Source organism: Antechinus flavipes, chromosome 2, assembly GCF_016432865.1.
Source record: "Antechinus flavipes isolate AdamAnt ecotype Samford, QLD, Australia chromosome 2, AdamAnt_v2, whole genome shotgun sequence".
Taxonomy (NCBI): Eukaryota; Metazoa; Chordata; class Mammalia; order Dasyuromorphia; family Dasyuridae; genus Antechinus; species Antechinus flavipes.
Window position 1 is genome coordinate 482,755,497 of NC_067399.1, and position 25,852 is coordinate 482,781,348.

Below are 25,852 nucleotides of genomic sequence, written 5' to 3' on the forward strand. Positions count from 1 at the left end.
ATGAAACTTATGATTTCCACCCATGATCAGAATCAGTGACTTCATTTGAGGTCTTGATATTGGTATTATGTCTATGATGTTTCTGGTATTATTGTTCACTGTCACAGTTATAAAACTGCACACTGCTCTTGATATTATCCTTACTATATTGATTATAAATTTTTATACTTTTGGTTTTTTTCATCTTTTGTTTTTATTATCCTCTTCCTTCAGTGCTACTTATCCTAGGCTTCTTCCCAAAGCAAAAGTTGCTTTGTAATGATCTTAAGACCATTTAAGTGATAGAAGATCCCTTAGTTGTGTTAGGGGAAATCTTAGCACCAAGGGGTGGAATACGATAAGAATACCATCTATTTTCCAAAACTGAGGTTGTCTTTGGAATTTGTTTGATCCTGAATATTCAAGGCACAAAAAGTTTAACTTAAAGGAAATTAGTATCCCTGAGATCTAGAAGCATTCTTGTCTATTTTCAATTAATTGTATACTTTAAATCCTATTTTAAATAAATTTAATTTATTTCATTTTGTAGTCCACAGATGCTGCATTATTTTCTAATCCCTAGCCCAAATCATTGAAGTAGCCCAATTTAGAGTCCAAAACATCATTAAGAAAATATTAATCTCCTTTGTTTTTATATCCCTTCATTTCCCAATATATTTGTTCCTTTCCTCTATTGAGAGATTCATCATTTTTAACAATGAATAAAAAGTTCATTAAAACTGACACATAAAAATTTTCTTAGAGTATGCACAATATTTCACATAGTCCCCATAATTCATAAAGGAAGTGTCAAATTTGTATTCTTATACATCCTAATAATTATAATTCCACAACATTCTTTTTCAGTTAGTTTTTTTATTATTGTTTTTTCATTTACATTGCCAGTGTGCATTTTGTTTTCTGGTTCTGCTTCTTTTACTTTGCATTAGTTTATGTTTTCCCATGTCTTCCTTTATTCTTAATGATGATTTTTTTTAAAGCACAGTAAAATAATCTGTTGCATCTATGCACCACAATTTGTTTTTCTATTTCCCAATCTATGGAGAACTACATTGTTTCCTATTCTTTGCTACCTTAAAAAATGCTATTATAAATATTTTAGTGTCTCTTCATCAAATGATATGGATATATTCACTTTTTAGCATAATTAAGTATTGTTTTCAGAATAGTTAAACAATTATATTGTACCAACAGTTTCCTTGTGTGTCTGTCTTTCCACAAAGCCTCTAACATTCCATTTTGATGAATAAAAAGTATTTACCAAATGCTCATTACTGGGAAAACAAAAGAAAAAGCAAGATAGTTGCTGCCTTCAAGTAATTCATTCACCTTCCATTAGGAAATCTATCCATCTAAGTCGTTTTAGCTGCAAGTCAGATGTAAAAGTCTAATGGTCTTTATCATACAACAGCAAATAAGATTTCAATACATATTTTTACTAATTTATACTGATAATACTATATTGCATCTGACATTAAATTGTTTAAGGTTACCAAAGACTTTTGGTGAGAACTTTGTTTTCTGGGACTTTAATAACTAATCTGTTGGGAGTTTTATCACCTGCAAAAGCAGTAGCTAATTCTTTTCTTGACTTAAGTTACTCTCCTGGATGAAAGATGCAGTGGCTAGACTAGAAAAGCATCAGTTATTTGGAAAGCACTGGTATTCCCAGGATACTTGAGGATACATTCATAAGATTCATACTTCACTGTATATGAATGTAATTAATAGTCCAGGTAGTAACAGTGGTTTGATCCACCTGGCATGTGATACTTCCTCTTTCTCTCATTGTATCTAATATCTTTTCTATGCCTTCTTGCCTATTTTATTGAATTATTCCCTTGTTTGTTGTCATTGCTAATTTGCCAGATGTTAATTGAAATTTCAAAGTTGTTTTGATTTGCTTTTTCTTATTAGTGATTGGGAGCAATATTTCATTTGATTATTAAAAGCTTTGCAATTCTTTTGAGAACTATTCATGTCTTTTGAATTTTTTGATAGAGAATGAATCTTAGTCTTATATTTTTGTATTAGTTCCCTGTATATATGTTTTATTTTAGACCCTGGTTAAAGGTATTTGATGCAAAGATAAATTTTCCCAGTTGAGAATTTCCCTTCTTATGCTAATTGCATTGATTTCATTCATAAAAGAAGCTTTTTGGTTTTATCTACCTGAAATAAGCTAATTCATCTTTTGTCATCTCTCTTCTGATTATTTTTTATAATATAATTTGAAGTCTAAAGTTATTCTCCCTTTGTTCCTAGTTTTCATCTTTATTTCCCTTTAAATTTTAAAACTTTTATTTTTCTAAGAGAATTGTTTCATTTTACATTATTATATATATTATTAATATTATTGAGCTATAAGAAATAAGGGTGATTTCAAAAAACCTAGAAAGAATTACACAAACTGATACAAAATGCTGTGAGCAGAACGAGAACATTGAACACAGCAGCAACACTATTGTACAATGAAAAATTGTTAATGACTCAGCTTTTCTCAGCAATACAATAATATAAGACAATTCCAAACAACTAAAGATGAAGTATATTATTCACCTCCTGAGAAAGAACTTATGTTGTCTGAAAATAGATTGAAACATACTATTTTTCACTTTTTTCATCTATAAAAATTTGTCTTGTACAAAATGACTAATGTGGAAATGTTTTACATGATTGCACATGTATAATCTTTACCTAGTTGTTTACAGTCAGAGGGAAATGGAAAGGGGAAAGAGAGGGAGGAAATTTGGAATTCAAAACTTGAAAAAATCTCAAATGTTAAAAAAAATGACAGCATGTAATTGAGAAAAAACAAAATATTATATGTAACAAAGAAAAAGAAAAAGTGTTGCTTATATTTCTCATTGCAGTTGCTAGTGATCAATTATCAACAAATATTTTTTCCCCTTTTATGTGTTATAGGGTCCATTAGAAAATGACTTAGTGGTTCATGTAGCCCTGGTTGCAGAAAGTCAACGGTATGTATTTCAGATACAATGGGGATTTTTTTCTTCAAAATAGGTTTTTTAAAATGTTTATTTTATTAAAAAAAATAAAGAAAAGAAAAACAGAAAAGGAAAACAAAACAAAACAAGACAAGATAAAACAGAACATTGTTATTTGCCTAGCCATCAGGGAAGATTCAAAATATATAACAAAAAATTACCAGTTCAAGAAAGGATATATAATAGAAGAAATTATATTCATGAAAGTCCATCTTTTCTTTGCTTCCTTGTAAGTTTTTCTTTTGTTCTCTGTTGTGCACTTTTTTACTTTATTCTTTTTTTCCTCTTTCATCTCCTCACCTCCCCCAAGCAAGCTATAATTAAGCAAGGCTATATTTATGTATAAACATTTAAATATATACATACATATAACATACACATACACATACATTTTTCCTATCCTTGCTAACTCCTTGCTTTAATTCTGTTTCCATACCTATGGATCCCTCCCTTGTCTACTTCTCCTTCCCTTTGCTTTCCCCTTCAGCCATCCCTCCTCCCTATCTTTGTAGATTTTTAAAGTTGCATACCTTTTATGATATATATCGTATGTTGCTATTTAGCCCATTTCTGATGTCAGTAGGGTTTCAGAACTATAAACCCTCCTTCCCCCTCTAATGCTTCTGTATCTATTCTTCTTCTGCATCTCATTTGTATAACATAATTACTATTTTTATCTTAACTCTGCCTCAGTCTTTCTTTTGAGCTACCCAATTATTGATGTTGATTTTAAACAGATGATTTACATTTCCATGTAATAAACATAAACAATTTGTCTAATATTGTGAATAATTTTGCTATATATAATCATTTTGTCTGCAGGCCAATTTCTTTTGATTACTGGTATTTATGCTTCCAGGACCTGCAGTCATTTATTGTGTCTGCTGATAAGTCCTGTACAATTCTAATTGTAGCTTCAGTATAATTGAATTTTCTTTTCTTATTTCTTGCAAAGTTTTCTCTTTGATCTGAAGTTTTTGAATTTTGGCAATAATATTGCTATGTGTTTCCCACAAAGGATCTCTTTAAGATGGTAATTGGTGGGGATTTTTTCTATTTCTACTTTCCCCTCATGTTCTAAAATTCCATATTAATTTTCTTAAATTATTTCTTGCATTATTGTGTCAAGGTTCTTTTTTTGGTCACAGCTTTTGGGTAATCTAATTATTCTTATATTTTCTCTTCTTGGTCTGTTCTCCATTACAGTTTTTTTTTTTAATAAGATATTTCACATTCTGTTCTATTTTTTCATTCTTTCTATTCTCTTTTGTTTCTTCTTGGTTTCTTATAGCTTTACTGGCTTCCCCTTACCCAATTCTAATTTTCAAAGAGTTATTTTCATATTTGAGACTGTATCTTCTTTTCTAGTTGGGTAACTTTTTTTTTCATAATCTTCTTGTTTTTCTTGAATGAATTTTTTCCCCCTCAATATCTCCTACTAGATTTTTAAGTTTTTTTTTTAATTCTTCTATAAATTCTCTCTGGGCAGGGAGTCATTTAATTTTATTCTTTGTGATGGAAGAGATTTTTTTTTTTTACACTTCGGTGTCCTCCTTTGAAGATGAACTTTGATTTTCCCTGTTCCCATAGTAAGTTTCTGTGGTATTGGGTTCTTTCTTCTTTGCCAGTTCATTTTTTTAAAAATGAAAAGTATTCACCACCCTGAAAAGTATTAAGGCAAACACTTCTAATTGTGGGGTGGGGAGATTTTGTCTCTAACTTCTCTTTAGATCTCCCCTCGGACCTGGAATCTCAACCAAGAGCTCCCCCTTCCTGCAAGTCCCTGCAGTCCCCCTGCCTGTGCACTTACTGGGTGTGCTGGCTTTTTCTAGCTCAGGACTGCATTTTTGCAGCACAGCTGGATTTGGCATTCTTAATCAGCTTAGGTTCTCTCAGTCTTCCTGGACTCAGACTCAAGAATCTGCATGCATTCTGGTAGGTGAAAGTTTCTATGGTTCCTGTAGAAGCTCCAGCTAAACCCAGCTAGCCCCATGGGTTCCTACTTGGTGTTTCTGTGGAGCTGGCAGAAGTATTTGCACTTCATTATTTAATCCCTGATCTGCAGTCTTTTTTTCTGATCTTCTTGGGTTATCCAGGAGCACCCCGGTTCTCCCCAAGTCTCCTTGATTTTTCACCAGTCTGTTTATTCTGAGGCACAAATTTAGTGATCTACTCCACCATCTTCCCAGAATTTTCCCCATCAAAATAGTTTTAAAAACATATTGTAATGAAAAGAAATCATTTCATAAACTCCTTAACTGAAATTTGAAGAAATTTTATTGGGAGAAGGACATTAACTTAGTATTAAATAAAAACATAAAATTTTACTTGTTTTTGTTAATGCTGATATTGTCATTCTTTTAAAGATACTTTTTTTCAATTACATTTGACTTTAAAGTTCCTCCTTCAAAAATCAGTGTCTATTACAAGCTTGAGAATCTTATACTAAAACTGTCTCAACTATTCTTTTGTTCAAGCCTACAAGTTTTTCTGAATACATATGGTATCCAAACACAGACTCCACAGCAGGTTGAGCCTATTCAGATATGGCCTCAACAGGAACTTGTGAAGGTAAGTCACTGTATCATTAACTTTCTCTTCCTCTTAGATTCTTGGATATAATGAGAATGCAGTTATTTGCTTCTGATATTCATTATTTAGCATTTTATCCTTATAAAAATATAGAACTTGCATTTACTCATTCTTGCTGAATAATCACTGTTTTATATATGTTTAAATACTATTTGATTTCATATTATTCAGTCATGTCAAATGTCAGAGTCATCTCCATTATTCAAATGGCTTATTATTGTATAGAAGTAATCCTGACTCTAAGCTCTCAAAAAGCTAGTCCAGCAGAGCATAAGTTCTAACAGGTTCTCCCAAGTTGGAAAGTTTTCTATTTTGCATTTTACAAAGAACAGTGTTTTTTTTTTTTGTTTTGTTTTGTTTTGTTTTGTTTTTTGTTGTTGTTGTTGTTTTTTTTTAGTGCTTTCTCTTTTTTTTTTTTTAAATAACTTTTTATTGATAGAACGCATGCCAGGGTAATTTTTTACAGCATTATCCCTTGCATTCACTTCTGTTCCGATTTTTCCCCTCCCTCCCTCCACCCCCTCACCCAGATGGCAAGCAGTCCTATAGATGTTAAATATGTCACAGTATATCCTAGATACAATATATGTGTGCAGAACCGAACAGTTTTCTTGTTGCACAGGGAGAATTGAATTCAAAAGGTATAAATAACCTGGGAAGAAAAACAAAAATGTAAGCAGTTTATATTCATTTCCCAATGTTCTTTCTTTGGGTGTAGCTGCTTCTGTCCATCTTTGATCAATTAAAGCTCTCTTAATCGAAGAGATCCACTCCCATCAGAATACATCCTCAAACAGTATCGTTATTGAGGTATATAATGATCTCCTGGTTCTGCTCATTTCACTTAGCATCAGTTTATGTAAGTCTCGCCAGTCCTCTCTGTATTCATCCTGATGGTCATTCCTTACAGAATAATATTCCATAACATTCATATACCACAATTTACTCAACCATTCTCCAATTGATGGGCATCCTTTCATTTTCCAGCTTCTAGCCACTACAAACAGGGCTGCCACAAACATTTTGGCACATACAAGTCCCTTTCCTTTCTTTAGTATATCTTTGGGGTATAAGCCCAGTAGAAACACTGCTGGATCAAAGGGTATGCACAGTTTGGTAACTTTTTGAACATAGTTACAAATTGCTGTCCAGAATGGCTGAATGTGTTCACAATTCCACCAACAATGTATCAGTGTCCCGAACAGTGTGTTTTGTGCATAAGAACCAATACAACTAATTTTGGAGAGCCTTATCACCAAGTTGACTGCAAGTATAATCACTCACCTAGACTATCTGCTAAAATTTAGAGGGGCTGTGATTCATATCTGTGTAGGGAAGATCCACAGGGCAAAATCATTCATCCTTAAAGTTTTTGATTTATTTAATCTTTTTTAATGACCAGAATTTGTAATTTACTCAGATATCTATCTTAATAGCAAAATATCCTGTCATAGTAATCTCTAAAATTGTTATTTAAATAAAAATTTTCCATATTTGAATGTTATAGAAGAATGGTGTATATAATTACACCAATAAAAAAATTAAGATGCTTATTCTCCCTTCTTCAAAATTTGTAATTTAAAATAATTTGTATTTTTTTAAAATTTAATACAAATTATTTTGTTGTGGAGTACCTGATATCCAAATGCCATAAGTGGGTCTCTGATGCTATTAAATACCAGTCTGTGAAAATTATGACTTTATCATTTTTATCACAGTCAAATCATTCTCTCAAATTGACAGACATTGTGATACTATGAAAGAATCACTGGCCTGGTCATAGGGAAATCTAGATTCTACTTCTGGTTCTGCAATCCCCTCATTCTACGAACATAACAAAGCATTTAGCTTCAGTTTTTTCATCTGCAAAATGGAGCTGGATTACAAGTGCTCAGATGCCAGCTTTGCCACTTCCTCTCATTGAAATTCAGTTTCCTCATCTGTAAAATGTGGCATTTGGCACAGAGAAATTGCTAAAATCTCTTCCAGGCCTAAATCTTCTGATTCTCTGTCATGGATTTGTCTCTGATTAGAATAGTGTAACACTTCTGCCAAGTATATGGTGGCTCACAGCATGAAGGAAGTAACATTTTTTTCCTTACTCTATACCTAACTCTATGTAATAACTGTTGGTATTATAGCCTGCTTCTAATCAATAGAACATATCTGCAGTGAAAGAACATATCACTATGTCTGAATCTTTTAATCACTATTAAAATATTTTGTGTATGTAAGTTCATGAAATTTTATAGTATGTACAGTTAATCTGACATGTTAGAAGACTTCCAAGACCACATGCGAAAAATCATGGGATAACTCTAGAGGGTTCAGGTTATTTCTCTTATAATAATAATTAAATCAGTATTGCTTAACTTGTAAAAAATAAAAAAGGGAAGGTGCTTTTTGAGAAATAAATCTAAAGTATCTAGACAAATGCTTTTTATTTGAAAAAGTAATAACAGGTTATGCATAATATAGTTGAAGTTTCATGTGCAGTTTATTTTTTAAAATTATACTGCTACAGAAATGCTTCTTTTATTCCATCAATTAAAATATTTTCAAATAAAAATTTTTTAAAAGAAAGAAATTGGAGTTTGCTCAGGGGAGTAGGAGTGTCACGTACTGTCTGGTTTCATTACCATTGAATGAGTTCTCTATATTTTAAACTAGTTTCTACTGCTTTCTTTTTATTACATTGAATACAACAAACATTTTGCAGTTAATATTTTTTTCAAATCTAATTTCCCCTTTAGATGTTCTTTTGCTTCTGCTGTGTTAAATAGGATTTTGTTATTCAGGACAAGTTATGTCTGATGTTTATTTGATCTTTGAAAGTTATTTAATCTCTTTGGGCCTCAGTTTTCCCATATGTGCATTGGGGGACTTTTGATTATGTATACTCTGAGCTTCCTCCATCCCTGGATCTGTGATAGCAGTTTGCTGGCATGGAAGAGTAATAGAAACTTGGATATTTCTTATAAATTTTTGTATATCTGAAATCAGTAAATTATGCTGGCATAGATCCATTTGAAGAATTAAGGCTACAACAAGCACAAAACTATTAAAAATAAAGCAAAATGAAAATTAAAAAAGGAGTGCTTGGTTAATTGTGCTATATTATGTAATATCCATAACAAGTTTAGGGGGAAGAATCATGAATTAGGGAAAAGACTTCAGCTAACAGAATATGGTGACAAAGTAGAAGAAATAAACATTGCCTGTTTGGTCTTGAATCATAGATTTAGAGCTTCTTTTATTCCATCAATTAAAATATTTTCAATCAAAAAAGCTAGAACAATAAATTTAAAATCTCCAGTTAAATACCAATCAGGAATTCTGAGAAATCAAAGAAGAGATTAATAAAATTGAAAGTAAGAAAACTGTTGAACTAATAAATAAAATTAGGAGCTGGTTTTATGGGGGAAAAAAAACAATAGAACAGATAACCTTTTGGTTAATTTAATAGATAAATCTTTTGTTTAGAAATTTTGATTAGAAAAGTAAAAGAAGGAAACCAAATTATTAAAACAATAATTTAAAGTTATTTTGTACAATTGTATGCCAATAAGTCTGACAATCTAAGTAAAATGAACAAGTCCTTATAAAAATATAAATTACCCAGATTAACAAAAGAGGAAATAAAAGAATTGGACAAATCATCAATAAATACTCTAAGAAAAGTTGTCTTCAGCCATAGGGATTTAGAAGTGAATTCTACCAAACATTTAAAGAGCAACTAATTCCAATACTAAATAAAATATTTGAAAAAATGAGTGGAATACTGCCAAATTCTTCTTATGACATAAATATGATGATACCTAAACCAAGAAGAGCCAAAACCGAGAAAGAAAATTATAGACCAATCTCCTGTAATGGGCTGAAAACTCTGAGCAGATGCACTGAGATCAGAGCACTTAAAGCCAATTACCAATTGGACAATATCAGTATATGCTTGGGGAAAGAATGGCCCTGCCCACTATGCTGTAGGCTTGATCTGTTGTATAGGAGATTGGGTGGAGGTATTGGTGGGTGTGAGGGAGAAAAACAGAGTCACTCTTGGCAGATTCCTGTTGTGATTGCTTTCACTTCTTATTGCCATTCCTTTCATATCCACAAAGAATAAAGATCAAGGACTTTTGCTGATCCTGATTCCAGCTGATTCTAAAATATCCAAGGTGCTAACATGGGCTTCACAATCTCCCTAATGAATAACGATGCAAAACTTTAAAATAAAATATTAATAAAGAGATTAAAGCAATTTATCACCAGGATAATATAATATGATTAGGTGAGATTTATAACAAGAATACAGGACTGGTTCAGTATTAGGAAAATTATTAGCATAATTGACTATATTAATAACAAAACCAAAAGAAATCATATGATTATCTCAAGAAATGCAGAAAAAGCTTGTGACAAAATTCAGTGCCCCTGTTAAAAACATGAGAGAGTATACTAAGAATAAATGGAGTTGTCCTTAAAATAATAAGCAGTATCTATCTAAAATCATCGACAAGCATTATTTGTAATGGGAAAAAGCTAAAAATCTATCACTCTTTGCAAATGATATGATGATATAGTTAGAGAATCCTAGAAAATCAACTAAAAAGCTCCTTGAAATAGTTAACAACTTTAGCAGAGTTTCAGGATATAAAATAAACTCACACAAATCATTTATATATATATATTTATCATATATATGTATATATGATACATATATCATATATAAATTTTTTACACAAGCAAAACCAATGTAGTCAAGATTAAAAGGGAAGCAAGAAGCTGGGGAACAATTTTTACAACCAGTGTTTTGAATAAAAGCCTAAATTTTCAAATATATAGAGTACTGAGTAAAATTTATACAAATACAAGTCATTTCCCACTTGATAGTCAAAGGATATGAACAGATAATTTTCAGATGAAGAAGTCAACTCTCCAGAATCATATGAAAAAATGCTTTAAATCACTATTGATTAAAGAAATTCAAATCAAAAAATTCTGAGGTATGAACTTTATACCTGTCAGATTGGCTAATGTGACAAAAAAGGAAAATGGTAAATGTTAGAGAGAATATGGAAAAATTGGAACATTAATGCATTGTTAGTGGAGTTGTGAATTGATCCAGCCATCTGGAGAGCATTTTGAAGCTGTGTCCAAAGGGCAATCATATTGTGCATACCCTTGTATCTAGTAATACCACTACTAGATCTGTATCCCAAAGAGATCATGAAAAAGGGAAAAGGACCCACATGTACAAAAATGTTTACAGCATTTTTTTGTGGTGACAAAGAATTGGAATGTGTGGAAGTACCCATCATTGGGTGAATAGCTGTATAAATTGTGGCATATGAATGTAATGGAATACTATTATGCTATAAAAAATGATGATCACACCAGCCCTGAACTCTGGAGGACCTGAGTTCAAATTTGGCTTCAGACACTTAACACTTCCTAGCTGTGGGGCAAGTCACTTAACCCAACTGCCTTAGCCAAAAAAAAAAAAAAAAAGAAAAGAAAAGAAAAGAAAAGAAAAAAAATGATCAGCTTTTCAACAGTGAAGTGATTCAAAGCATTTTCAATAGACTTGGGATGGATGGATGTGCCATCTGCATCTAAAGAGAGAACTATGGAGACTGAATGTGGATTAGAGGATAGGTAATATTTTCACTTAAAAAAAAAACTTTTTTCACCTTTTTTTTTTTTTTTTTGGATGGTGATTGCTTGGATTTTTTTCTTTCTCATGTTTTTTTTTTTTTCCCTTTCAAAATGACTTTTCTTGCACAGAATGACAAATATGGAAAATATGGAAGAATTGCATATGTTTAACTATATTGGATTGCTTACTATCTTGGGGATGGGGAGAAGAGAGGGAGAAAAATTGGAACACAAGATTTGCAAAGGTGAATGTTGAAAACTATCTTCACATATATTTAGAAAAATAAAACTTTTAAAAATAAATAAAATGGGGTTGAGAAAAAAAAGAAATTATGATCAGGCAAATTTCAAAAAAACCTAGAAAGACTTACATGATGCTGAGTGAAGTGATCAGAACCAGCAGAATATTGTACACATTATGTGATGATCAATTATGATAAATCTGGCTCCCTCCACAATATAATGATGTAAAAGAATTTCATGATGAAATATACTATCCACATCCAGAGAAAGAATTGTGGAGTCTGAATGCAGATTAAAGCATACATTTTCACTTTTTTTGTTTTCTTTCTTGTGGTTTTTCTCTTTTGTTCTTATTCTTCTTTCACAACACAGCTAATGTGGAAATATATTTCATATGATTATACATATATAATTTTTAACAGATTGTTTTGGGAACCAGTGAGGATGAAAAAAATTGGAAATCAAAATCTATTATAAAAGTAAATGTTGAAAAATATATTTACATGTAATTGAAAAAAAAAATACTGTTAAGTGGGGGTAGTGGGGAAGTAAACTAGTCCAATCAGTGAGGCACTGAGATTGAGAGAAAGTGATTTGGTAGTATTCCAAAAGTAGTAGGTGACAAGAGTTTGAACTCCAGTCCAATGACTCCAAATCTAGCTGTCTTTCCTATCATGTCACTTTCCCTACTTCAGTTCCTGAAGATTTAGGAAGAAGAGAGGGCAAGGATTCCCCATAAGGCCATTGCTTATTAAAAACTTGTTAGAATAGTAGGTGCTATATATTGTATCTAGGATATACCGCAACATATTTAACATGTATAGGACTGCTTACCATCTACGGGAAGGGGTGGAGGGAGGGAGGGGAAAAATCAGAAGTGAGCGCAAGGGCTAATGTTGTAAAAAAAATTACCCTGCCATGGATTCTGTCAATAAAAAGTTATTATAAAAAAAAAAAAAAAGAATAGTAGGTGCTATTCATCTATTTCCTATTGGTTCAAGCAGCCTACATAATATGTTATAGGATGCTTTGTGTTGGTTTGTTTTTTTTTCTCCTGTCCAGACAACTGAAAAACAAACAAACAAACAAACCCCACTACTGCTACAGGAACAACACTTAAAGCTTTCTCTTTTCATTTGACTCCAGATCATTTGGCTAGGATTCTTATATTGAATTCATTGTGCCTTATCTAATGCAAAGGTTTCTGGTAATGAGATTTTTGTTGTCATAGGAAGTTTGTAGTATTTTTTTCCTATTGATTTATTAATCTGTGTTAAATTGTAGAGGGCTGAAACTATTGGGTTGATGCATTGAGGTCAGGACTGCCGAGCACTTGAGGCTAACTACCGATTGGACAATATTCTATGGGCATATGCTTGGAAAATGTCCTTCCCACTCTCCATGCTGGCTCAATGATTGGTGTATAGAGGATTGTGGGAAGGACTAGGGGGTGGAGTAAGACTAGCCAGAATCACACTTTGGTGGTAGAGAAGGGAGAAGTTGGTTGCGGAGATTCTGCTTCTATCCTGTTCAATCCTGCATCTAAGACAAAGAATAAAGACTAAGGACTTTTGCTTATCCTGACTCTGGCTGATTCTGAGGTATCTGGGGTACTGGCACAGTCGTCACAAAATGAATAGAATCCAGAATATTAGGATATAAGTCAGGAATTGGCCACCAACATATTTGAAGTATCTATTCTTCCTGAAAAGATATTTCTTGTCATTGGTTGGTTTGTCATTCCAGTGAAAGAGATTGTTTTTTCATAATCTCTAATGGAGTTTAGAAGAACTGTGGGCAGTAGGAGGAGGTAGATTGAGGCCAGTCTCAGAGTTAACAGTCTTCATTTTGAGCCACTTTTAACCTCTAGACCTTCATTTCCTTATCTGAAAAATGAGGTGGTTTTGATTAAATTATCTCCTCTAATTCTAAAATCCTATCATTCTAATTCAAAAGTAACTGTAAGTTAAGGATGGAAGAACAATTTGTTGGTCAAATCAACCATTGTAATTCAGAACTCAAAACTATTGAAAAGGTTCGTATCTAATTATGTTCCATATATTTTTATCTTACAGGCTTATTTCCATCTGGGAATCAATGAAAAATTAGGACTATCTGGAAGACCCGACAGGCCAATTGGTTGCCTTGGCACTTCAAAGGTCCTAAAAAAATACTAAGCAAAACCATACAAAACATTGTTTGCATTTCAATATGACACATTTTTAATGACATTTTAATGATTTTAATGACAGGAGGACTGTCCTCCAATTATTCTCTTATTATTTTAAGTAGTTGAACTAATTATCTGAAATCATATTTTTTCCCCAAGTTAATCTTAATGTTTGTTTTATGTTACATAATGGAAATTCTCTAGGAATAAAACACATAGGAATAAAAATTATCCCTGGACATTTCTAAACTTCTAGTTACAGAAATATTTACTTAAAGACAGAATGCTTGCATGGTATTGAAGTTGGGTCTATTTTAATTTTTAAGAATTAGACCGACAAAGTTCAAACTTTATTAATATAGGATTTTCCCACAGATTTTAAGTAATCTGTTATTTTTGTCTTCATTTTCACGTTTTGTAAGAAAAGATTTTAGGATGTTATTTGGGTATTTTTATTTTTGTTAATTTTTTTTTCTCTCTTTTTTACAGATCTATCGAATCCTAGGAAAGACTGTGGTTTGTTATCCCATCATCTTTGATCTCAGTGATTTTTACATGTCTCAGGATGTGTTATTGCTGATTGATGATATTAAGGTATTTTTGAAACAAAATTTTCTTCAAAAAGCATGATTGTGATCACAATTCATCTGTGTCACTATCATTATGTTGTTATCTAACATTACAGAATGTACCCCTCTGGGGACAAGACACTAGAGTTAAATGTCTTCTGGAATAGGAATCTAAGATAAAGAAGAAATTTATTTGACTCTGAAGTAATTAGAGAATCTTCTTTGAATTTGCAGACATCAGGTGGAATTATGTTTTTATATATATATGCATATATATATATATTTTATAATTATTCCTACTTTAAGATTAACAATAAAATAATTCTTTGAGTCATGAGAGTATAATCTGAGAGTTTTTTTTTTCTTTTCCATTTCTTTACAAATTATGTACAACTAGACCAGAATGGAGTATTTGGAATTAACTAGTGTTCTCTTCTCACATTTCAATTAAAGAGTTAATAATACAAGAAAACAAATATGTATCTGAAACTTAGTTGAGAAAGAAACTTCCAGTGTATTTCCTGGTGTATGGACAGATTAAGCTCAGTTCCCTACACCTTCTATATCTGCAATATCTGCAATGAATGTACAGAAAATTCATGTTTTGATTGAAGGCCCCCGAAATCCCACAAGATCTTTAGTGATCAAAGAAAGATTCAATTATATTTGCTGTATTTACTGAGGTAGAAAAATGGGTATTCATTTCAGAATTTTTGAACAGTTGAAATTGAAATCAAAATAGTTTTATGCGTAGTTTAGGTTAACCCTTTTATTTAGTTAAGCACTCCATCCTCCAAACATTTCTACTAATAAATGAGTTATGACTTATGGGATTTTGTTGGGTATTTCCAAAACATGCTACATGTGATTGTTAGGTATTTTCAGCTTTCAGCTCTTATACCCTTACATTTACTTACTCTCTTATGTTTTGGTAGAATGCTTTGCAGTTTATTAAACAGTATTGGAAGATGCATGGCCGTCCACTGTTCCTTGTTCTTATTCGGGAGGACAACATAAGGTAATGAATTGAAAGAAAGGAAATGTATATTTCTTGTCTCCCTCCCCTGGATTGTCAAGACTTTGAAATTAGGCATCATGTCTTATTAACTTTCATGAAATCTCACAGACTATTTTATGAATAGCATCTCAATAAATACTTAGAAAATGTCTGGTTGATCCCTTTGCCTATACTGCTGATACCATCTCTCTTTGTAAACATTCTTTCTTGACACTCAAATTCTGCCTCCTCCATAAAACCTTGCTGTGTGTCTTTGGAAAATGACCTCCTAGCCCATTTTGTATCATTCTGTACTTTAATTTTTTTTGTATTTTAATTTTTATCATGTTTATCTGCGTATTTGGCTTCTCACCACTCATATAACAGTGGTGACTACATATTTTTTATTGTTGTAGCTTTCCTCGTGTCTTCCACAAGGCATTGTATATGTTGAATGTTTATCTATTTTTATAAAGGGAATGAATAAATAGTATGTTTTGTACTTTCTCTATTAATAAGTGAACTTCATTTATTTTAGAGGCAGCCGGTTCAACCCCATATTAGATATGCTGGCATCCTTTAAAAAAGGAATGGTTGGAGGAGTGAAGGTTCATGTTGATCGACTACAGGTATTTTTGGAAAATGTGAAAAAATGCATATTTTTCAGTAGAATTGATTTTAACATATGTGTTTTGATCCAAATTATGTGAGAATTTTAAATCATATAATCTTTTATAATTTAAAACTATTTTCTTAAGCATTTCTCTTTTCTTTTTGTTGTCTGTAAATGCCATCAATCATTGAAATAAACTATCAGGAATGGAATTTTTGCTTCTCTGGCAAGGTTTTTTTTTTTTTTTTTTTTCCCCTGAGAAGGAAAATAAAATGCAAGCAAACAGTAATGGAAAAAGTTAAAATGTTATATTGTGGTCCACACTCATTTCCCATAGTGCTCTCTCTGGATGTAGATGACTCTCTTCATTACTGAACAACTGGAACTGGTTTGAATAATCTCATTGAAGAGAGCCAAATCCATCAAAATTGATCTTTGTCTTGTTGTTGCCATATCAACTTCTTCTTAAACTACTGCAATTATCTCCTAATTTGTCTCCCCATATCTGAATTATGGAATGGTCATATAAATTTTTCACACCATGTTATCAGCAAGGACACATTTCAAGATTTTTACAATTATAAGATAGTCATATAAACCGTACTACAGGGGAAAATATCACTTTTTGAAGATTAAACTTGATGACTTGTTCTCCATTTGTTCTTTGTATTTGATATTGTTTTAACATCCCTTACTACATTTCTTTTTACAAAGTCAGATATGTTCATGCTTCCTTTATTTTCTAGCATAAGATAGAACTCTGCTGATCTCACAGCCTTTGATGTTAACCAATTTCACTGTAATACTGAATCTGAAAATAATTCCATTTCTTTTAAATATTTAATAGTCCTCATATTTTGGAAGGTTTCCATTTCATTTGAGAGGAAATGTGTAAATTACAAAGACAAGCAAAATTATTTTCTAGCAAGATAGGATCCGGAATCCTCATCATTTTCCTTTTCTATTTTTGTCTTTGCTTGATGTGGCATATCAGAGAACAACAGAATTTGTGAACTGTAAAAAACCTTTTTTTATTATTATTCCTATGTGAAATTGAGAAATCTCTTTTTGAACAATCACCCACATAATCACAGAGTCATAAGATGCCAAAACTGATGCTTACAACATTACAAAATCTGAGATGTGGAAGGAATCTTAGTGTGATCATCCATTCAGTGGTCATTCCACCTGCTTAAGTCTCCTAAGGAGGAGGAACCTTTAACTTCTTGAGACAATGAATTTTGCATTTGTTAGGAAGTTCTTCCAGATGTCAAGCTTAAATTTGCCTTTTTACACCTTCAACCCATAACTCCTGGTTCCATGTGAAAACCTTTAAAATTCTTGAAGAGAATTATTATCTACCTCATCTACACCCAACATAGTCTTCTCTACCTCAGGGTAAACATGCTAATTCCTTCAACCAATCCATGGACAGATAAGGAACCTGAGGCTCAAAGAAAGGAATAAGCTTGCCCTAGATCATAAGATTAGATAATAATAATAAATAACATTTATTTAACTCTATGTGCTATACACATAGCCTATTACAATTATTATTTCATTTGATTCTCTCAACAACCCTGGAAGGTAGGTGCTATTATTATCATCACCATTTCACAGATGAGAAAACTGAGGCAAAGATTAAATGACTTGCCAAGCAAAATACAACTAGTAAGTATCTGAATTTAGATCTTCCTGATTTCCAGGCTCATCACACTATTTACTGTGCCATCTAACTGCCTATTAACAAAGCTATGATGAAAACCCAGGTCTCTTGATTCCCAGTATGTTGCTTTTCCTATCATCTCATGCTTTAGACTCATATAATCATCTTTTCCATCAGCATAATTGATATGGCTTCCCATTCTCCCTTTAATTTCCACTTCAGTGTATGTAATTTTTTACATCTTTAGTTATGTCCCAGGGGATTCTCTAAGAGGAAAGAGAAGTCAGCAATTTAATTTTTTTAAGTGACTTGTTTTTGATAAACTATTCAAGTAGTATAATATTATAAATGAAAACAAAATCAGTTTTTTTGTTTTGTTTTTTTTTTTTTACTTTCTGCTTTCTCTTTACAGTGACTAAAGAAAATGAACTCCTCATTTTAAGTCTTTTTCAACTTCAGTTGGGAGTGCAGTATTATATACAATTAATTTACATGCATTGTATGAGATTTCATTGCTACATGAGAATCTCCACAAAGAACCCTAACAATTTTTTTTTAGTCCTGGGTTTTGGAGACAAGTTGGAAAAACCTGATTGTTACTTAATGAATTGAGACCAAATAGCTATTTTCTAGATGAAATTAGAACATAAGAGTATTTAAATAAAAAGCAAGCAGCAATACAAAAATCAAAATGGTCTTTTCTGTGTTCTTGTTGTAGTGACTCTTTTTAGAATTTTATGTAGGAATGGGATGCAGAATGTGAATCTGTGTGAATGAGAGTTCTAATGCTGATATTCTGGGGGCACAGTGTCCAACAGGTGGAAAATATGGCAGATTTTGAAAGACTTTTAAAAGCTGGATCTCTGGGCTAAAGATGGAAAGTAAAGCACACATTTTTTTTAAAATAGCTTTTTATTTACAAGTTATACGCATGGGTAATTTTATAGTATTGACAATTGCCAAATCTTTTGTTCCAATTTTTCCCCTCCTTTCCTCCACCCCCTCCCCTAGATGGCAGGCTGATCAGTAGATGTTAAATATATTAAAGTATAAATTAGATACACAATAAGTATACATGACCAAACTGTTATTTTGCTGTACAAAAAGAATCGGATTCTCAAATATTATACAATTAGCCTGTGAAGGAAATCCAAAATACAGGCAGGCAAAAATATAGGGATTGGGAATTCAGTGTAATGGTTCTTAGTCATCTCCCAGAGTTTTTTCACTGGGTGTAGCTGGTTCAGTTCATTACTGCTCCCTTGGAACTGATTTGGTTCATCTCATTGCTGAAGATGGCCAGGTCCATCAGAATTGATCATCATATAGTATTGTTGTTGAAGTATATAATGATCTCCTGGTCCTGCTTGATTCACTCAGCATCATTTTGTTTAAGTTTCTCCAGGCCTTTCTGAAATCATCCTGTTGATCATTTCTTATCGAACAATAATATTCCATAACATTCATATACCATGATTTATTCAGCCATTCTCCAATTGATGGGCATCTACTCAGTTTCCGGTTTCTGGCCACTACAAACAGGGCTGCCACAAACATTCGTGCACATACAGGTCCCTTTCCCTTCTTTATGATCTCTTTGGGATATAACCCCGGTAGTAACACTGCTGGATCAAAGGGTATGCACAGTTTGATAACTTTTTGAGCATAGTTCCAAATGAAGCACACATTTTTAGACCTTAGCAGTGTTTTAAGTTGTATTATTTCTAATAATTTTCCCTTGGAATTTGACCTTGCAACATTTCATTATACATGAAGGTCTCCAAGCTTTGGTCTCATTGGCTTCTTATTCACTTCCACTGGAGAGATACTTGTTCCCTTGTTTCTTCTATAGTCTATCTAGTTCCTTCAAATAGGACTACATGCCATGACTTCAGGGCAAAAAAACTCTTTTGCCCTTAAGCAACTTGTCCATGGTTGTTTTGGCCCTTGTATCTTGGATCTGTGATAGATTTTTTGAAGCTTGATTGCTACATCTTTGATCAATGGGATTATCTTTTAGCTCTAAATCTATTCCCTGATTATTGTGACCCTAGCTTTCTATTATTGGTTAAACTAAACTAATGGATACATTTAATAGCAAGAGAAATTATCCATTTTTCTCCTTGGGCTCATGAAAAGATCATTACTTCAAGTCATTAATCAGTGATTCTACTTAGTCCTCTTGGTTCTCAGGGTGTAGCTTGAAAATTATGGTTCTAATAGTAATGACAATAATAGAAATATACATGTATGTGTAATACCGTCTATATCTTCTTCCTCTCAAATGGTGAATATCATAAGAAAAGAATACTGATTAGAAATCATTTTAGTTTCACATTTCTTCTTCTTTACTTATAACTAAGTTTCAGTTAGCTGGCAATGCCCCAGTAGTAACACAGATAACTGAAGTCTTATATAATTCACAGAATCATATTTGGGTTATCAGTCACTTTTTTCTTCACCATAACAATATCCTTATCCACTGTGCCATCCAGCTACCCAGTCTCTCAGATAGTACTTATTGTTTTGTTTTTTAATTTAATTGAATGGCTTCATGTTGTTGAAAATAGAATTAAAGCATATTTATTGTCCTTGATGTTTGGAAAAAAGCCCTGCATAATAGCTTTTTAGGGGAAATATAAGATAAGTGCTTTAGAAGCAAGGAGAACATTAAAATGTAATAAAATTTGTCCTTTATTCCCCATTATAATTCATTATGACATAATCACTTAAATCTGTGTATTTTTAATTTTTTTCTAATTTTCTTTTTTATTAATACCAACTTTATTGTTGTTATTACCCAGATTATGAAGTGACATTAGTTTAATTTTTCTTCTCCATGTTGTTTGTTATATTTCAGACATTGATATCAGGAGCTGTTGTTGAACAACTTGACTTCCTAAGGATCAGTGATACAGAAGAGTAAGTGCCATATGGAATATCCATTCATTATGTTTTTTGAGACATTGGTAAAATGTATGAAATATGAAATTTTTTCTCTTATTTCCTAGGCTTCCAGAATTTAAGAGTTTTGAAGAGCTAGAACTCCCCAAGCATTCTAAAGTCAAAAGACAAGCCAGTACTCCCAATGCTCCTGAACTGGAACAGGAGCCAGACATATCAGTTGTCGAGTGGAAAAACAAACCAACCCATGAAATTCTTCAAAAATTAAATGTAAGGATATTTAGTAATCCTGAGTAAGATCAGGAGACCCCTTCCTACCACGTGTTCTTTCTGTGCTTTTCCTTTGTTATCTCAGGAGTATCAAAATTAACCATAAAGTTTTAGACTTATTTATTAGGCTTCTATTCTTGTTTTTTTTTGTTTTGTTTTGTTTTGTTTTTAATAATAGCGTTTAGGGGGAAGCTAGGTGGCACAGTGGATAGAACACCAACCCTGAAGTCAGGAGGACCTGAGTTCAAATATGATCTCAGACATGTAATGATTCCTGGCTGTATAACCTGGGCAAGTCACTTAACCCCAATTGCCTCAAAAAAAAAAATTAAAAAAAAATAATAATAAAAATAATCGCTTTTTATTTTTAAAATACATGCAAAGATAATTTTCAACATTCACCTTTGCAAACCCTTGTGTTTCAAATTTTTCTCCTTCACATCCCCTACCTTCCTCCCCAACAGCTAATAATTCAATATAAGTTAAATGTATAATTTCTTCTAAACATATTTCCACATTTATCATGCCTCATAAGAAAAATCAGATCAAAAAGAAAAAAAAAAAGAGGAAAAAAAAGCAAGCAAACAACAACAAAAAGATGAAAATACTGTATTATGATCCACATTTAGTTCCCATAGTCCTCTCTCTGGGTGCAGATGGCTCTCTCCATCACAAGACCACTGGAACTACCCTGAATCACCTCATTGTTAAAAAGAGCTATATCCATTAGAATTGGTCAACACATATTCTTGTTGCTGCTATATACAATATTCTCTTGAGTCTACTCATTTCACTTAGCATCAATTCTTCTAAGTCTCTTCAGGCTTTTATGAAATCATCCTGTTGATCGTTTCTTATAAAGCAATAGTATTCTATTACATGTATATTCCATAAGTTATTCAGTCATTCTCCAACTGATGGGCTTCCATTCAGTTTCCAGTTTCTTGCCACTACAAAAAGGGCTGCCACAAACATTTTTACACATGTGAGTCCTTCTTTCCTCCTTTATGATTTCTTTGAGATGCAGGCCCAGTAGAGACTTGCTGGATCAAAGGGTATGCACAATTTGCTAGCCCTTTGGGCATAATTCTACTCTTCAGAATGGTTAGATCAATTCACAACTCCATCGGCAATGTATTAGCGGTTCAGTTTTTCCACATCTCCTCCAGTATTTTTCATCTTTTTCTGATCTCTTAGCCAATGTGAGAGGTTTCCTATTTATTTCTTCTGGGAAGCTTTTCTCAATTGTAAGTAATTCTCCTCTGACCTCACAAAATATTTCCAACTTTATAATATGCCAATATTATGTATCATGGTTATGTGTCTTTGCCTTTTATCCCCTTGTTAGACTCTAGGCTCTGCCCTTCTCTAAATTCTATAGCTTTGCAGAGTTTCTGAAAATGGAAATTTAATAAGTGTTTATTGAGTATGTGAATAATCTCTCATGTGTTCCTTACAACAACCCTATGATAGGAGAGGGTGAAAGGTAAGAAGAAGGAGATAATATTTAAGATTCCTTCTTCTGAGATTCCATATTGCTAACACTAGTGTTTATTTCTTTCTATTTACAAATAGTGATTTATCTTTTTTCTAGGACTGCAGTTGTCTGGCGAGCCAAGCCATCTTATTAGGTATCCTACTTAAAAGAGAAGGTCCTAATTTCATCACTAAGGAAGGTAGGTATATAGAATATGGGTTGTTGCTGTTATTTTTTAAATAGACTAGGAAGTATTTGTCCAGTGAACTCCTAAGGAATGTGAATAATGAACATACACTGAAGAAGTTGCAGTTATTTTCCTCTCCATTAAGACAGTTTTTGCTTTAAATGGAAAGTGCGTATTCATCGCCCCTAGAGTGGAATGAGCTGTTAAATGTATGAACTGCTAAACTGTTTTCATGCAGTGTTGGGTTATTGTAATTCTGAGCACAGGTTTGTTTTTTTTTTTTTTCCTTTTATGATAATGCATTTAATCTTCTACATTAGAATGGAACTAGAGACTAGGTTTCTGCCCGTGCATGTTAGCCTCAAATGGCTCAGCAGTTGCATATTGACAATTTTGTTTTCAGTATTATTTTCCATTATATTTTAAGATTGGAATCAAATTGAGTTGTCTATAAAAATTAGTCCTTTTTTGTTGTGCAGTAGAATTTGAAATAAAACATGGCATTTAATGAAATTGCAGTCCAAAACTGAATTAAAAGGGTGATAAAAAAATAAAACATTTCTAATCATGTTCATGTGATGGTTTGCACTAACCTAAGAAGCCTCCAAATATACTTGAATGTATATTGTATATACTTAAAGTATATACTGGAATATTCATGTTCTGTGTCAATATTTAGTTTCATTATTTTGAAACATTTAACATCCAGTTCCAAAAAGCTGTCAAAGGATAACATATCTGGGGACAATTAGCAGATTCAGTCTTGCTATTCTAAAAATTCTTCATGGGAAGAGCTAAATATGAATGTGACTAAACATGGAGCTTGGGCTAATGCTCTGTTATTCAAACCCTTAATAACGCTTGTTCTGCCTATATGAGTGAAGTATGGACTAGCTCCCTGGAGACCTCAGGGTCAGCCAGAGTCAGGATAAATTAAAGTCCTTGGTCTTTAAGAGGAGAAGTGAAGGAAGCAGACAAGCAAAATCCTGGATTCTAGAGTCCTGAATCACCAGCCTCTCTTGTTCTGGTCCTGCAGCCAAGTGCCTCTGGCCTCTGTCCTTCTGCCCTCCAATCCTTGCCTATGATTATCTTAACACCAAACATTCAACAAGCACCAATGGTGAGAAGAGCCATTCATCCAAACATATGCTAATAGAGTCTTTGTCTCACATCAAATAGGTAATAAGCCTTAAGTGCTCAGTTTTCTGATTCAAGCATATCTTTTTGGAGTTTTAGCCCTCTCCATATATGATAGGATAATTGATTATGATGATCAAATAAGATATTTTGTTGAAAATTGGAAAATGCTACACAAAAATGTTTTATCAAATAATATTGATTGAAGAACTCATTTATACAAATGATTATATACTTGGTTACTAATTAAAAGCATGTTTTTAAAAATTGGTCTCTTATCTTTCTCTTGTCATTACTGCCATTCAGTAGGAGATAATATGTTTATTATTTCCTCATCATTGCATGTAAATTGAAGGCTGATTTCTTAGTTGGATTCCATCTTCAGCCAAAATATTTACAGAACAACCTGTAAATGACTCACCTTCACAACAAATATAAACAAAAACTTATGGTTCTAATTATTGTGCATAATTAGCTGTGAAAACAGAAGTGCAAGCAGATGCTCAACTAATGAATTTTCTTTTTCTTATTCCTTTCTCTGGCTATTACCTAAAATATGGACTTGAGCTTTAAGATAATGCTTAATTTATTAGGGTCTCTTTTAAGTTTTTCATTTTTATTTATTATATGGAACTTCACATGGTCACTATAACTATGTTCATGTGTAGAGAACATTTATAGAAAATTGTTTATAAATGTAGCCCATATAAGCTCTTAGTCTATTTTCCCAGGATTTGCTTTAACTTATGAGTCCTGGGTGCCAGAAAAAGCTTGTATCTCCCCCTGAGGTTTCAAGGGACAAACTGAGGACTTAGGTATGATTCCCTCCTAAGATTATTAAATGACAATCAAGTTAGTCAGTCTGTTTTAAATTATTTTTAGAAACTCATCTTTTCTCAGATGTTAAAGTAAGAACAGTTGGTGCAAAACATCCTTCCTCCCATCCTCTCAAAAAAGTGAGCAATGCTCTCTCATGAGTTCATACAGAGAGTCCATTGGGAAGTGGAATTGATTTTAGATACCAGACAGGGTACAGCTTTTGAGCTTTTCTTCATGAGGGATTTAACAAGTTCCCCTCCAGAAGAGTGAATCTGTTTCTAGTCTGGCTTTGGCTTCTAAAGCAGACCTTCAAGTCAGGTGATATGAAGTTGCCACTATGAATCTGATGTGAGGATATAAGTCCAAATTACTCTGGCCTCTGAAAAGCTCAGAAAGTTTTTCTCATGCTAAAGAGGACTTGGCCTTGGACTAAGTTCCTCCCAACTCCTACCTTCCCTTGATGGTTCCTTTTTTTGAGGTATGATGGGAAACTGCATTTGCTCCAATTTTTAGAATTCCTGTACAGGACAAAAGATAGTAACAAAACCCCAAGCCGGTTGGAACAAATTTTCTGTCTAGTGTCATTTCAGTTTATTAAATAACTTTTTTGTACCTGGTCTAAGGCCTAGAATTAAAATTGATTGATATTTTCCACTTATTTTAAGTAAGATGGGGTGACTTGATTGAATAAATATCAAACCCCAATATTTACATAAGAACAAAACACTTTTTCTTTTCAAAAATAGTTATCTGCTGAGAATTAATTATGATATTTGATTTAGCTTTATATACTTTAAATTTTGAAAACTCCAAGAAATACTGCCCATTGCTCTTCTGAGATTTTGTCCAATATGTCAGAGAAGTAAAATTAATGAGATAAAATATTGAAGATTTTTTCCATTACTTTTTTTTTGTGTGATTATAGAATCTATGTGCCTTTTCTTTGCCCCATAGAACATGGCTGCATTTAGAACATGCTAAGGCCATATTAGTGAGTAGCTTTGTGCAAGTGATACCCATAATCCAGGAGGTTAAAGTTTTTGATTAGGGCAACACTGTATAATCATAATGCTACATCCAGTAGTGTTCACTAGTTGTCTGTTGATACATAAATCTCTGCTTTATATGAGGTGCTGTGTATGGTAGGTGCTTAAATGAGATAAAGAAGAGTAAAATGTGATCCCCATCCTCACAAAATTTATGGAATAGTGGTTAATGAACAACCACATTCCTTTATAACTTACAATATTAGTTCTCCATTCCTGTTTGTTTTATAATGTACTCATTCTTTTTCTTCTGTAGTAAATTGGCTCATTCATTTTTTAATTAATTGAATTGTAAGTTTCCCATATTGAACAAGTTTCAGTTTTAAAGAATGATAATATGCTAAATTCATATCTCCAGAAATTGAAAGTCAATAGATTTTGAATATTAGCACTTCATGTATTTTAATCACATATTTTATGTCATATCCTGAAATAACTTGAGTATTAATTGATTTATTGACTAGAAAAGTACAAAAATGAAAGTTCATAAATGACTAAC

At 32.5% G+C, this 25,852-nt stretch overlaps 1 protein-coding gene across 5 annotated transcripts in view; it reads left to right on the top strand.

Moving 5' to 3' along the window:
• The window catches only part of PHKB (phosphorylase kinase regulatory subunit beta), a 234,724-nt gene that overhangs the window by 174,279 nt on the left and 34,593 nt on the right, over positions 1-25,852 (top strand). For all 5 annotated transcript variants that reach the window (XM_051979792.1, XM_051979793.1, XM_051979796.1 and 2 more), the window contains 9 exons: positions 2,926-2,981; positions 5,486-5,579; positions 13,574-13,657; positions 14,158-14,262; positions 15,173-15,255; positions 15,773-15,863; positions 20,374-20,435; positions 20,525-20,687; positions 22,282-22,363. In XM_051979792.1, coding sequence (XP_051835752.1) covers positions 2,926-2,981; positions 5,486-5,579; positions 13,574-13,657; positions 14,158-14,262; positions 15,173-15,255; positions 15,773-15,863; positions 20,374-20,435; positions 20,525-20,687; positions 22,282-22,363 — 820 coding nt within the window. The remainder of the gene's footprint in view (positions 1-2,925; positions 2,982-5,485; positions 5,580-13,573; positions 13,658-14,157; positions 14,263-15,172; positions 15,256-15,772; positions 15,864-20,373; positions 20,436-20,524; positions 20,688-22,281; positions 22,364-25,852) is intronic.